The following is a 16,348-nucleotide window of genomic DNA, read 5'->3' as shown; positions in this document are numbered from 1 at the left end:
GAGGGCATATGTAACACCAGTGTACAAGAAAGGCCCGTGTACTAATCCATCAAACTATAGACCTATATCATTTGCTGCAAGTTGTTGGAACACATCATCTCCTCAGCAATATCTTCTCACTCTATTGACTACAATATCATGTGTACAAATTAACATGGATTTCTTTGATTGATAATGAAAACTGTGGTGAATAGTGTAATTTTGCATTATGTATAGTAATGCTGTCAACGTTTCAGTACAAACATGAAACTGATCAAATTACAATGAACATACAGACTGAGAGTCTCCCAATATGAGCTACAATTTACATTACTGGTGCCTTTAATAGCTGTCAAATTCAGTGCAAGGATTGTTGTTATACACTTGACTGCATTATTAGAGTATTTACATGACTGCTCTATTAGAGTATTTAATCTGGATAACACGCCCACGTACAATAATCATGGAGCAAAAAAAACCACCTTGCAACAAAGTAATCAGCCCAGATTAAGCTTCCTGGCCTATACTAAGTTTAATAAAAACAGATTCTATTAGCCACAAGTAGTGCACACCAAAAGTCTTAACTCTGAGTGTGATCTTGTATGACTTCTCAAGCGTAATGGCATTTTGGCAAGAAGAAACGGCCCAGTTTGGGCTGTTTCTATCCGAAAACGAAATGAAAAATAGGTCATGGACATGCACAATGATCCATTCAGCGAGCCTTGCTACTTTTTATCCCAGGATTCTCCTTGTAAACTTCGCTATGCCTGTGAAAGAATAATAATATTATGAATAATAATAATATGAATAATAAGAAGAATAATAATATGAACAAACGGGCATATTTCAGTTTTGTCTGAAATACACATACTGTTTCTTTTTCACTTGATACTTACTAGTGGGCCTATACTCATTGCAAAGAACCACCAGAGGGTTGTTTTGAGTTGAAGGATGCTTTTCAAGGTGGTTTTTAGGTGTGCGTTCTATTAGGATTTTTGCAAAAAACATGGGCGATCCCTATTATGAACCCACTATCGTGGTTCATGATGAATAATAATAATAATAATAATAATGTTATACAACCAAGTACTAAGAATAATACAAAATACGGTTAAAATTACGTCATTAATAATGAATGAAATAAATAAATAAATAAATAATGTTTGAGAAAAGTACGAGGCCTAGAGACATGAACTAAGTGGGGATAGATTCGCCTGTGAATGAAGGCACAACCGTGTAATAAGTACGCCTGTTCGTGCTGATGACTTTACTGTATGTGTAATTCTATATAACACCCAGCACCACACCCTTGTTTAATTACAGATTTCTCGAAGGAGAAGATTAGTAAACGTCGGTGAAGTGACTACAGCAGAGCCAGAGGCCACCTTACATGTAAACAACAACATTACAAGTATGTTTAAATGTTTGTAACTGTGTATTTTGTATGAAGGATATGTGATCCAGGTGTCATGCAGTGAACTACCAGCTGATGACCATTTGGGATACCAGCTGATGCACTGGTAAACAACCAGCTGGAACAACAAGGTAATGAGTAATGTAATACTTGTACTGGTAGTTGTATTATACATCTTCATCCTTCATCTGGCTTGCTAGCAGCTGGAATTATTTTCCACTCAGCTTAAGTACTACTCTACTGTGAGTCTGTAATAGCTAAATGAGAAGCCGATGCAGTACTGCATATACAACAATGTGTAACTATCTCCTGTATGTTGTGCATGGCTGTATGCATAATATTATAATTATAGACTGTGATCACTGTGCCAATGCCACACCACTGATTAACTGGCACATCACCAGTGGCCTCTAGTTACAACAGAGTCTGTTGTGCCATATTGGCTTGATTGGGATCAATTGCTAATTGTGCCTTCACCACATCCCTTGTTCTGCATAGCCTCACTTCACTGCTGAGTCATCTTCAGAGACACGTCACACCTACAATATATAGTTACTTTCAATATAGCTAACTTAACTTGGTTTTGATAATTATACAACCAAGTACTAAGAATAATACGAAATGCGGTTAAAATTATGTCATACAACCAAGTACTAAGAATAATACGAAATGCGGTTAAAATTACATCATTAATAATGAATGAATAAATATTAAAAAGAAATAAATAATGTTTGAGAAAACTACGAGGCCTAGAGACATGAGGATAGATTCGCCTGTGAATGAAGGAACAACTGTATAATAAGTACGCCTGTTCGTGCTGATGACTTTACCATATGTGTAATTCTCCTGCCTCGGAGGTATGGTTCGTTTCCATTTTTGGATGTTTATTGACCTCACATTTTCATCCACAATTGGATGATTATTGCAAAGGAACAAAATCATCCAAAAGTGGATGATTATTGCTCATATCTCTATATAGTGAGAGATTTATGCAACAATCATCCAAATTTGGATGTTTCTTGCCATCCAATATTGGAATACATTTGTCGCTATCCAAATTTGGATGTTTCTTGCCCTCCAATATTGGAATACATTTGTCGCCATCCAAATTTGGATGTTTCTAGCCATCCAATATTGGAATACATTTCTGGTCATCCAAATTCGGATGTTTCTTGCCATCCAATATTGGAATACATTTCTGGTCATCCGAATTTGGATGTTTCTTGCCATCCAATATTGGAATACATTTGTTGCCATCCAAATTTGGATGTTTCTTGCCATCCAATATTGGAATACATTTGTTGCCATCCAAATTTGGATGTTTCTTGCCATCCAATATTGGAATACATTCCTTGCCATCCAAATTTGGATGTTTCTTGCCATCCAATAATGGAATACATTTTATTTCACAACAGTTAGCTCACCGGTAGCATGTGCCTTTTCTGGTTACAAAGAATATCCACCTTCTGCACTTTGCTTCTCTTCTCCTCTTCAATCACATGGTTGTCTTCTTCAAGCAAGGAAACCATATTCATGCACTAATTTTCTGTATCGACACCTTCCTTAGAGGAGCGTTTTAGTTTTTGTCACCACAAAACCATTTCTCAAGTGTTTATATTCTACTAGTAGAATAAGAAGCAATATCATTAAGTGTGGTAGGGTCATGGATAGTAATTTTGCTGTTTTCGTTGCTTTCTATTGTTTGTTAATGCAAGAAACAGCTTGATATGAAACACAAAATTGTCTTTTTTCATGTAGGTTTATTAAGTGCGGTAGGTTCATGGCAGTGATTGTCAAGGTTCATGATTCTTGCCAAAAATACGCATCAAAAACAGACTTGCAAACTCATTGCGTCATTCCATTATGTAGTTCTAAAAGATAGTAAGTCACTCTTCTGAATGTAAATACATGAAATTAGCAGGGAGAAAGACATCTTGATTGCCTGTCTAGGCCTAATCATGGACTTTTTCACCTTTCTGTACTTTTTCAAAACATCTTTAACCAGGCTGTGGAGCCAGGTGTCTTACAGACCTTCAGCACTTGTTAAGTGCTGTAAAGCATTAAAATAAATAGATTCAGCAGCATTGTATGACTAAAGTTAAGCACGATTCCGCCCATATTTTGTGTACATGTGTGTGTGGCTATAATGGGAACTAAAATGTATGCACTCAGTGGCATTGTGCTACTACCAGTATCTTCTTGTTTCATTATTGTGATCCCTACTCATGGTGAAAAATTTCTAATCCAAAAAGTTGGAGAAACTCATAGGATGCTTTTTGGGCCATTTTGAAGTAGAATGCACTCAGTGGCACTGTGTTGCTATCTTCTTGTTTCAGTGCTTTTATTATTGTGATCCCTACACATACTGAAAATTCCACAGAAACTGATCATCTGCAGCTGTATGCTACCAATCTCACTTAAAATAATTGAGGTTTCAATAACCTCTATTTGGGGGACTCCAATGTTTTTGAGTACTGTTTCTATGGGCCGTAAATGGAGGTCGACTTGTTAGTGTACTACAGGAAGAAGATATCGAGCTAAAACTAACAGGTACAGCTATAAGGCAATAACACAATTTTTTTTACTCGGGTTTAAATTTTTCGCCTGTTTTTCCGAGTAGAGGTAAATTAGCATTTCTTTAACAATACCTGGTGATTTCATTTCGAAATTATCTCTAGAAGTCGCATGATAGGTCCTTAGAAGTATTCTTCGTGGGAAGCTGTACTCGAAAACGTAAGAGTCCCCTAAATAGAGTTTGCAAGACGTCATTTCGGAAATAGTCTATATTGGATGGCAAGAACCATCTAATTTTGGAAAGCAAAACTTACATTCCAATAATGGATAGTAAGAAACATCCATTTTTGGAAAGCAAAACTTATATTTCAATATTGGATGGCAAAAACCATGCGATTTTGGAAGGCGGAAGTTACATTCCAATATTGGATTGCAAGAAACATCCAATTTTGGACGACAGAAATTACATTCCAATATTGGATGGCAAGAAACATCCAATTTTGGAAGGCAGAAATTACATTCCAATATAGGATGGCAAGAAACATCCAATTTTGGACGACAGAAATTACATTCCAATATAGGATGGCAAGAAACATCCGATTTTGGACGACAGAAATTGCATTCCAATATTGGATGGCAAGAAACATCCAATTTTGGAAGGCTGAAGTTACATTCCAATATTGGATGGCAAGAAACATCCAATTTTGGACGACAGAAATTACATTCCAATATTGGATGGCAAGAAACATCCGATTTTGGAAGGCAAAGTTTACATTCCAATATTGGATGGTTAGAAACATCCGATTTTGGAAGGCTAAGTTTACATTCCAATATTGGATGGTTAGAAACATCCGATTTTGGATGCTTCTTGCATACATCTCTCACTATATAGTGAATCAAGCAAATATCATCCACTTTTGGATGATATTTGCTTACATAAGCACTCACTATATAGAGAATCAAGCAATAATCATCCACTTTTGGATGATGTTTGCTTATGTAACTATAAGAGAGATGAGTAATAATCATCCAAAATGGATGATTTAGTGAAGCATCATCCATATTTGGATGAAAATGTGAGGTCAAAAAGCATCCAATTTTGGAATTTGACTATACCTGGAGGTAATTCTATATAACGCTTGGCACCACACCCTTGTTTAATCATAGATATACTATACACATAGGGATTGGAAACGGAACTCGCGCACTAAAACATCCGTGTTTCGGTTTGCGTCACCATGCGGTTACTAAGGACGAGATGGCGAGCAGGTGTGCCTGTAGCTTATCTGTTTGTGGCTAACCTCACTTCAGGATGAATCTCCCAGAATAGTAACAAAAGTTTGAAGAGTTTGCAAGAACCATGTTTCGGCGAATTTGTGGTAGTGACACATTGGACGCTGGTGATTTATCAGTGTGACAGTGTCTGTTTAGTGACTGATTTTGAGCTACCCGTGGCCTTATAGTCGTGGAAACGGAACTTAATCTATTCCTTACTGTACTGCAAGTGTCCGCAACTATCGGACACCACCAGGCCACGTTCAATTCCCAGTCGTATGATTAGGCCAGGAGACCTGTACGGAAGCCTTACATTCCAGACTATGGAGTGGATAAACATATAATTGATTGGTCCCAGTTATGACTTATTTCAGTGGTTAGCTACACACCAATAAAGAAGCTGTCCAGTCGCTCTATCGCAGCAACAGTACACCTATAGACATAATAAAGTTTTACATATTCTGGCATCCAAGCTAACAACCCTCTTCGCTGACTGTCATGTTGTCAAGGTCCACGCTGACCTACAGGGATTTCGCTCCAATGATTCTCCACCTGAAACCATTCCTTCATCTGTCTTAGTCACCCCCCTATAGACCTGATGTTGTTATCTACAATGTCCATTCCTCATTGATGGGTATTGTAGAACTCACATGTCCACTCGACTCAGTTCAGCTCATCGAATCAGCTCGTGACCGCAAACGGTTTAAACCAGAATATCAGCAACTTTTGGCTGAGCTAGATCGTTAGAATATTTCTACCTGATATAGAACTGTAGAAGTCAGTGATTTGGGTCACTGTAATCGTGTAAAGACATAACTTGTTTCACCCAGCAAGTATTTTCTTTGTCTAAAGCTAGTTATTAGAGGACTTTTGAATGAGATGGCCAGAGCCTCAATATCTGCTTCTCAGCAGATATTCTTTGGTCGAAGCTCAAGGGAATGGACTGTCAACCCAGACTGCTTTTAAATTTACTAAATCTGTTTTGTAATTAATTTTTAAACCAGGCGCACGCCCACAGCCGGCCGAAGGCCGGCTGTGGGCGTGCGCCTGGTTTATTGAAATTGTTTTCGTAAAAGTGTGTGTGTGTACCTATCTATCTACCTATCTACCTATCTACCTATGTTTGTCCGTACGCACCCACGTGAGCAAAATCGTTTAATAACAGTAAAAGCAGTTTTTACGTAAGAAGTAAAAGTGAAATGAAGTCTGTATTAAACTTCTGCACAGGTGAACTTTGCTCTGAGGTGGTTTCTTTTCGGCGGACTGAAATACGGGTGTGGTGACTTTCCTCAGACTACCTTCCCCTTGAGGTTTTCAGGCATTTAGCAACTGAAAAACAACGGTGCAGGCCTCGTACACTGCCAGGAATAGCCTATCGCTTCGAGTTGAAAGGAGGCGTATCCCTTACGTACGCGAACGAAAATGAAGAGCAGCTTTGAGGCTTTGTCAAGAGAATTTGTGGGAAAAAACACGTTAGTCACACTATAAAACAGTTTAGAAGATAGTTTTGTGCGTAATATGTTGGTAAAGCGGTTTATTTAACAAACGCTTCCTTAGCAGTGCATAGCAACGTAATTGAACGAATTACGAATATTTCATGACTTATGAAATACGAGAAATAGCTAATTATATTATTGCACAACCCAAACTACCCTATTGTAAAGTAGTAATACATAGTTGGTTAATTCAATACTGTCTATAGTTATTCCAGATGAGTTAGCTAGCTGCATGGCGCCTGGTTTTTAGAAGTAGCACAACATCAACTTGTTCTGTATGTATGTGTGTAAATAGTCTTTCTTTTCCTTGCCATTCCCGCGTGCTGACCCAATTACAGTGCAATATGTGTACATTGATTATGAATTACAAGTGTGCAATGTAACTATTGTGTTTTACATCAGTTCTTTTGAAGGTAATCCGACTGTTTAAATGTATAATTTGGTAGTGCATCTTGAGTTCTTGCTTGTTGGTCATCAGTACACTGTCATTTGCTGTTCTTTGATTGATGTATAATCATGTGGCTTGGGTGATTTCTTCAAAAATTTGTGTCTTATCAGAACATTCTGCCTTTCATCCCCATACTATATGGCACTGGTTTCAGAGCAATCCAACACACCCATTCCACTTCCCTAGTGTGGTAGTAGTTGATGATATGGTAAATTGATATCTGGCATTGCGTAGAAGTCCACTAAAAGTGAACAAGTGAAAAGTGATAAGTAGTGAATTTATACAGTGTGACAATTAATACAATAAATCAAAGATGCCCTTTACACCACACACTGTACATAGATATTGAAACAAAACTAGCTGAGCTGCTTCCCAACACAGAAATTTTGTGAAAAGCTGACAAGCATGAGAGGGTGTGACCATAACACAATTTGCTTACCTGGTGACCTACTAGTGGTTTTGTGCATTAACAACTACAGGCTCCTGTGGTCACACACGCATTCCTGTTATCGTGTTCGTGGCTAGTTCACCAATTCGTTACATTACTAGTCGACAAATTCACAACCAATTGACAAAAAAGGGCGTTGAACATAAGCTTGCGCCCGTAACTACGGACGGTGACTGTTTAGCGCAAGCGAAACACGGATGGTTCTTGGAGCTTGTTACATCACATTGGGAATTTGTACAGAGACGTCATGTGAGTTACTTCCGTTTCCAATCCCGTTGTAAAGTATATTGTATCTATGGTTTAATAGACCTTATTCATTTACAACAGTAAGTGCCCACTGATGTCACATGAAGCCATACAAGGATCCATATTCACCATGACGATAGTGTTTCGGACGCCATTTTGAGTTCTAAAACTAGGCGAGCACGTCGGTTGCTATCATGTTACCATAGTTATGGTACTGCAAATGGCGAGCTTGGCAGAGAATTGTGATGTTACCATGGTTTAAGTACTGCAAATGGTGAACATTGGCGGACAACTCCTTCACAACGGGTTATAAGCGCTACGAAATTAATTCAGTGAATAAGGTCTATTACAGATTGCTCGAAGGAGAAGATTAGTAAACATTCGTGGAGAGGCCAGAGGCCACTTTACTGGTAAACAATAACATTACAAGTATGTTTAAATGTTTGTAACTGTGTATTTTGTGTGCAGGATATGCGCTCCAGGCGTCATGCAGTGAATAACCAGCTGATGACCAGTTGGGATACCAGCTGATGCGCTCTTAAACAACCAGCTGGAACAACAAGGTAATGAGTAATGTAATCAAGTACTTGTACCGGTAGTTGTATTATACATCTTCATCCTTCATCTGGTTGCTAGCGGCTTGAATTATTTTCCACTAGACTTACCTACTACTACTCTACTGTGAGTCTGTATAATAGCTAAACTAGAAGCCGATGCAGTGCTGCATATACAACAATGTGTAACTATCTCCTGTATGTTGTGCATGGCTGTATGCATAATATTATAGACTGTGATCACTGTGCCAATGCCACACTGCTGATATACTGGCACATCACCTGTGGCCTCTAGTTACAACAGAGTCTGTTGTGCCATATTGGCTAGATTGGGATCAATTGTTAATTGTGCCTTCACCATGTCCCTTGTTCTGCATAGCCTCATTTCACTGCTGAATCATCTTGAGAGACACGTCACACCTACAATATATAGCTACTTTCAATATAGCTTGGTTTTTGTGTAGGTTGTGTTTTAGTATTGTGATTTTCTGATGCCAGTTAAACTCCCTTGCCTGTGTACATGTGCCTATGTATCATTTTCACTGGTACACGCACACTGCTCTGAGTGCTGCCTATGGCACTGTTTATACTTGCCCAATGGGTAGGTTGCAACGTTGGTGTATGTACTTGGTTGTATGTGACGCGGTCCTAGATAATAAATAATAATGAATAAATAATTAAAGTTTGAGAAAACTACTAGGCCTAGAGACATAAACTAACAGGGGATCGATTCGCCTGTGAACGAAGGCACAAACATATAATCGTTACGCCTGTTCATGCTGATGACTTGGACCATACGTGTAATTCTATATAACACCCAGTACCACACCCTTGCTTAATTACAGCATAGATATTTAATATCTATGATTACAGATTGCACGAAGGAGAAGATTAGCGAATGTCCGTGAAGTGACTTCAGGAGAGCGAGAGGCTACTTTACACGTAAGCAAGAAGATTACAAGTAAGTTTTTATGTTTGTAACGTCTCAAGTCTCCATGCCAGCTGCCAGTCACATAAAATATGTAATTAATTAACCGGAATATAAGAAAACATTAAAACACATGCCATGCTCTTTACAATATAAAATACAAGTAAACAATCTTGTTTTGTGCAGCTGGCATGGCGAGCTTCCTTTGTGTTGGTGTCAGGCAATTCAATACATGCTTAATCTTTTTGCCTTCACCTGGCTTAGCTACTAGGTTCTGGTTGGCTTGGCTGTCTTCCTTTATCTGGTTCATCTGGCTTGCATACTCCTACAGTATTGTGTAGCTATCTCCTGCAAGTTGTGTATGCATAATTATAGTGTGTCACCCGTCACTGTGCCATTGCTACACCACTGATGAACCTTATTTAATTCTGTAATTATTAGCCAATATACTGTATATTGGCTAATAATTTTTTATCTGTTGATGTTGCCTATAATGTATTGCTGCATACAATACTGCTATAATGTATAGTTCTCTCCTGTGTGTTTTGTATACATAATTACATATACTGTGTACACATCACTGTGCCATTACCACACCAATGATGTACTGGCACTTAGCTACTGGTGGCCTTTAGTTACGATGCCACTATTGCGTTGTATCTGTCACTACTGTGACATATTGAGTTGATTTGGGGATTGTGCCTTCACCACCTAATAGCCTCACCAGAGAGCTGTCACGTTGGTGTATGTACTTGGTTGGTCCTAGATAATAAGAATAATAATAATAACTAGTGGCACCCGCGCAAAATGCGCGTGATACTAAGACAACTGTTATGTCCTATTGTGTGAATACACTTGAATTTGAACATTACTTCACATCATTATATACCAACAGACATGATTACGCATAGCTACTGATGTGCATACATAATTTCCTCAATTGTGTGTAATGTTGGTGGCCTTGTGCACTGGAATTTCTGCACATCTGTACAGTACTCATGCAGAACACAGTTCTCATGAAGGTGGCGTATCAAGATGTGTCCCATTACAACCATGCACATACATGAAAAAGATTAGTTTTGAATGGCAGGGATGTACTCAACTTCATTTTGATGATGTTGCATGAACTAACATAAAGTCTTTGAGTGTGGTATGAGGATCAATTTACCAATAGTTGGTGCATCACCACAATGAGCTATGTTCTAATTCAACTTGCATTTGGCACATTCATTTTGTATATTTATGTAGTCAATTTGAGTAACTGAATTGTAGTTCCATTTCCACATCCTATAATGGTAATGTAATGTTTACTTATCGCAAGACCAAGCATGTATGCAGTACAGTATTGAGTATGGGTATTCAAGTTTATCAGCTGTACTGAGCAAGGTCAACACAACCATGTGGATTTGGATAGAGAAGAGTTCTTTTGTTGCTTTCTGAATCAAGGTGCATTACCAAGATGAATCCTTCATATAAAGAGTGGTTACTCTAGAGAGGTTGAGAGAGAGATTGACTGTTGGTAGAGAGGTTCTGTGTGTTCTATTAGGGTAGATATCGCGATGTATGTTCTATTAGGGTAGTTCAACGGAGCTTCTAGAAGTTTCAGCTGTCCCTGTGGAGTTACCAAGGAGTGAAAACGTATCTTATGTCTCCCTACACATTGAAGACTGCAACAGTCACTTCATGATGTTGTCCACGATTCCATATCCTGTTAAGATAGATGTATGTTTTATTAGAGTAGTTGAACGTAATCTTCCTTTCTTCATCTCTCATAATGGCGAATCTTCCTTGTTTAGTCTGTTAGGTAGCCTGATTGGAGTGATCATAGTTAGTTAAATTGCCACACCTACTACAACTGTATCCTTCTCCCTTACAGTGGTGTTGCTGGTAATCCTCCGTTTTAGGTCTGTCTGTAGTCCCTGACCTGCTTATATTCATGTCGCAGTAGCTGACACTTCTCTATCCTTGTAGTGGACAGCACAGCAGGGTGCAGAGTGTGTATTCCTGGCGAGTCTTCCCTCTGTAGACTGTCAAGTAGCCCGATCATAGCTCGTAGACTTGCCACACCCACTACGAAACTCTCCTTTTATACTGGTGGGTGTGTTAAAAATTTTTTTTTTAGTTGCCGGATGATAGCGTACACACCAGATCACATGATCAAATTTGCTGATGTGATTGGTTAAATCATGAAAAAGTGATTGATCTTATTTCATTGTAAGCTTTTAGACCAATACGTCATCTGATTTTCTATTGGCAACGCGTGTATACCGGAACGCTGTACACGCGTATCGTAAACTTATAATGGCCATTGACAGTGATAAGTATCTCGCAACCAAGGTTAGCACGTAAGGACAGACACGAAAACCATCTTATGACACACTGTTTTGGACGGGTAGTTGGTCTAGCGAGTTTGAAGCTAATCGGGGGAAAAACCAGGGAGGAGTTTTTGTTTAAAAATTTTATGGCCTCGATTTTCCGTTTCTCGTTCTGTCGTCCACAGGGGGAGAGAAACGTCTGGTGTAAGCTGGGATGGGGAAGACTGGTAACACGATAAAGGTCTCCAGAAAGTTTTGGACACATTCGTGTCTTCCTCGGGTAGCTACGGTGGTTTAAAGGATATTTCCCACAGTTCAACGAATCGCCACCAATCCCGGATCAAAAGATTCGCCTCAAATTTTAGTTTTGAATGGTACCGATCCGATTGGAATGTGACCAAGAACGACGGGACAGTGCCGGAAAAGAGTTATAGAATTATTATATAGATATGAACAAACAGGCATATTTCAGTTTTGTCTGAAATACACATACTGTTTCCTTTTTACTTGATACTTACTAGTGGACCTATACTCATTGCAAAGAACCACCAGAGGGTTGTTTTGAGTTGAAGGATGCTTTTCAAGGTGGTTTTTAGGTGTGTGTTCTATTAGGATTTTTGCAAAAAACATGGGCGATCCCTATTATGAACCCACTGTTGTGGTTCATGATAATGCTGCTTGTGGAAACCAGGGTTAAGTTGGGTCATGCAGGCGGGAGTGACTACCAAATATACACTTTTTTGTATGTAGGTACGTACGTACATACGTATGTATGCTGCATGTATGTATGTAACACTTTCACACCTCAGATCAAAGGAACCGCCCAGGCTACATTTCATATATAGCCCAGCTAGCCGGGCTGCATACGAAATGTAGCTGGGCTACAACTGGGCACTGATTATATAGACGTTGATGCCGAAATCAGTTGGGGGGATCGAATAATACTCACGTGATTAGGCTGCACAACTTGGATTTCGCCATGAAAACCACATAGACGGAGAGCGTTTTGTTATCCTCGCCATCCTACGAGTTGAAAAACGTTGGGCTAAGGTGAAAACTAGTGCTATAGCTTATTCATTCGATTGTTTCCACACGTTTTCGAATACTGACACACACCCATCATGAAGCTACCACTCTGCACGGGTTAACCACTCTACAAGCAAGCTTACCTGTCTAGGCCTTTAGTGAACTGCATAGTTTTCCCATAAACGATTCAATAACACTGATTAAAACATTAAACTAGCATAACAGAAATTCTCCGTGATATCTCTAGGATATGTCCGTTTATCATAACCGAACGTAACCAGAACATACTAGCTGCTGACCCATAATCGAAAATTGTAGGTATGGATATATAATACATCCAGTGGCTGCACTCGTATTGGATTGGGTGATTGATCCCCCTGTACAGGCTATCAGCCTAATAAGTGTTACATATTAGCTGTAACATGGGGCATTCGGGCTTTGCCTGATATGTATGCCCTCATGCCCGTGTTACAACTATTACTTGTAACACGGGCATTCGGGCTTTGCTTGATATGTATGCCCAACTGCCTGAGGGCGGCAGACCCAAGGGCATACAAAGCCCGAATGCCCTGTGTTACAGCTAATATGTAACACTTAATAGGCTGATAGCCTGTACAGGGCGTTTAATCACCCAAGCCAATACAAGTGCAGCCAATGGATGTATTATATATGCATACCTAAAATTTTCGATTATGGGTCAGCAGCTAGTACGCTTTGGTTACAATGAATGGACATATCGTAGAGATATCATAGAGAATTTTGGTTACACGCGTTTAATGTTTTAATCAGTGCTATTGAATCATTTATGGGGAAAGTATAGAGTTCACTAAAGGCCTAGATAGGTAAGCTTGCTTGTAGAGTGGTTACTCCATGCAGAGTGGAAGTTTCATGATGGGGGTGTGTCCATATTCAAAAATGTGTGGAAATGATCAGTGAGTAAGCTATAGCACTAGTTCTTACTTTAGTCCAATGTTTTTCAACTTGTAGAATGGCGAGGATAACAAAACACTCTCTATCTGAGTGGTTTTCATGGCGAAATCCAAGTCGTCCATCCTAATCACGTGAGTATTAATCGATCCCCACAATCAATTTCGGCCTCAACGTCTATATAATCACTGCCTAGTTGTAGCCCGGCTACATTTCGTATGTAGCCCGGCTAGCTGGGCTACATACGAAATGTAGCCCGGGCGGTTCCTTTGATCTGAGGTGTGAAAGTGTTTCATGTATACATGTGGGTGTGTATTTTTCTTTACATAACTGTTCCATGTTCAGGTATAGCATTGACAGCATTGCTCATCTTTGATTTCCTGTATCACTACATAAACACATATTATGTATATCAGGATCAATCAAATCTGGACAGCAAGTCATCGTCAAGTTGTGCTATTGATAAATTTGATTCAACTAGTGCACAAAAAAGTAGATATCCTCATATAATAATACTTGGTTTTGCAAAATCTGGAACTTCAGCACTTAGGTCATCTTTATTGATGCATCCTAGCATTAAGGGGTGTAGATGTGAACTAAGATTCTTTGATTTGAACTATGCTAGAGGATTGTGTTGGTACATTAACAAGGTGGAGACTCCTGGACCATCACAAGTTGTATTGGAGGACAGTCCGGGTTATGTACTGGCTCCTAGAATAGTTTTCCCACGACTAATCAAATCTCTTGAACAATTTAATTTGAAATTAAATGACCTGAAATTCATTATAATAGTTCGACATCCAATTGTACATGCAATATCAGAGTACTTGCAACGTCGTTCAACGAAACCGTTTGATAAACTGGCTATGGATTCCACAGGTCAAGCTAACGTTGGGTATAGACCAATCAAAAAAAGCAGATACTCCTACTACATTAAGCAATGTTTGGAGTTTGTACCTTCTAATCAAATTTGTTTTGTTAATGGAGACATGCTGAGGACCGACCCTGTACTATTGATGAATAGATTGGAAAAGTGTTTAGGACTGCCATCAAATATTTCTTCAAGTAATTTTGTATATAATAAGGAGAGAAAACTCTTTTGTTTTGTGGAAGATAACAATGTCAATTGTCCTAGTATCAAAAGTAAAGGTAGACCTCATCCCAAGATTACCAGAAGAACTGCAGATGTTCTGATGAAGTTCTATGAACCTTACAATAAAGAACTTTATGAAATCACAGGGGAAGACTATGGATGGGATTACAACTATACTGATATTGGCATAGTGGATTAGTTGTATGTGTATAAATGTCATATAATCTACACACCACCATCTAGTTAGCAGGATAATACCAAGAGAATATAATGATGCTATTGTTACTTTCATCCACAAGTTAATACGTACTAAACATTTTTGAGTAGCTGAATTAGTTATGAACATAACCAATCCATGCATGCACTGTTTATTATGTAATTTCTGGCCTAGTAAAGGCAAAGAATATGTCTACAGCATAATAAGTAGGATCTAGGCAGAATCTCACAAAAGTTGAAATGATTGAGGTCTGAAACAATTACAACATCATCTGGTAAAGAGTTCCATAGCTTAATACTGCTTGGAAGAAGAGTTTGAGTAGGCATTAGTTCTTGCTGGTAATCCTGTAAGAATCTCTTTGAGTATCCGCGTGTAGAGTGGATACAAGGGCTAGGTGGGGGTAAAACGCGTACGTCAGCGTTAATGTCTACAATGTGATGAATTATTTTGAATAGCATTATTAATCTATGACAGTAAATAATATTAGGGTTTCCACTCAAAATAGGAAGGTGCTTTATTTTGTTGTTTCTGGAGATTTTCACACAGATTTACCTTTAAGATAAAGCAAACAAGTGCTAATTTGTTATTGGAATGTTTGCAGCAGTCACTATCAGCACAATTTTAACATGTGTAAATATCCAAAAAGTGGTCACGTGACCAAAATTCCCTTCATATAGGATTTCCACTGCAAAATAAGATGATGCCTCAGCCTTTTTCATTGTTTCTGATGATTTTTATGCAGGCTGACCTTAATATAAAAAAACAAGTGCTAATATATTATTAAACTGTTTATTACTTTCAATATCAATGCAGTTTTAATTGTAAATACCCAAAAAGTGATCACGTGGCCAACAATCCCATTACAGCTATAAAGAATGTGCTTTAGCACTACAAGATGTAAAAGTCTTCATTATAAGGCAAGAAAATACACTAATTGTGACTTTAGTCATCCTAAAATGTAGTGATTTTATACTAAGCTGCCCAATTTAACTATTGTGATATTTTTGGTCACGTGACCACTTTTTGTATGTTTTTGTGTGTTAAATTTATGCTGATACAAGCAATCCAATAATAAATTAGCACTTGTTTGCTTTATCTTAAAGGTCAATCTGTGTGAAAATCATCAGAAACAACAAAAGGAAGCACCTTCCTATTTAGAGTTGGATTTTGTCTATCAGCAAGAGGACTCCAGCCAAGATTAGTAAGCATGTTGGATACACTGTCATAAGGTGAGTAGTCGTTGAATACAAATCTAGCAGACCTCCTTTGCACAGACTCTAGGGTTTGAATCACTATCCTTCCAGAGCTCAATCCAACTAAGTACATTTATTCAGCACTCTTTGGGTATAAAAGATTTGGTAAGGTAGTTAGCTGAAACCCATGCCTTTTTTCTTTACAAAAAAAGAGGAAGGATTTTGTAACACTGTTACACATACAGAGGATGTAGCTACACCATCAGCTGGTTGGG

The 16,348-nt window shown here is 38.5% G+C and overlaps 1 protein-coding gene across 1 annotated transcript; it reads left to right on the top strand.

Moving 5' to 3' along the window:
* The first annotated feature begins 1,480 nt into the window (after window positions 1-1,480).
* LOC136261377 (heparan sulfate glucosamine 3-O-sulfotransferase 2-like) lies at window positions 1,481-15,111 on the top strand. Its single transcript, XM_066055379.1, has 2 exons — window positions 1,481-1,524; window positions 13,916-15,111. Exon 2 carries the CDS (start codon window positions 14,134-14,136, stop codon window positions 14,860-14,862), a length of 729 nt encoding a protein of 242 aa, XP_065911451.1. The 5' UTR covers window positions 1,481-1,524; window positions 13,916-14,133; the 3' UTR covers window positions 14,863-15,111.
* Window positions 15,112-16,348: the final 1,237 nt, after the last annotated feature.

Source organism: Dysidea avara, chromosome 7 (genome assembly GCF_963678975.1).
Source record: "Dysidea avara chromosome 7, odDysAvar1.4, whole genome shotgun sequence".
Lineage (NCBI taxonomy): Eukaryota > Metazoa > Porifera > Demospongiae > Dictyoceratida > Dysideidae > Dysidea > Dysidea avara.
The sequence above is the reverse complement of the archived record's forward strand: the minus strand, read 5'-3'. Positions and strand labels throughout refer to the sequence as shown.

Bases quoted from the DNA above. Each gene is read 5' to 3' on its own strand.
- LOC136261377 (XM_066055379.1), top strand. From the start codon at position 14,134: ATGCATCCTAGCATTAAGGGGTGTAGATGTGAACTAAGATTCTTTGAT.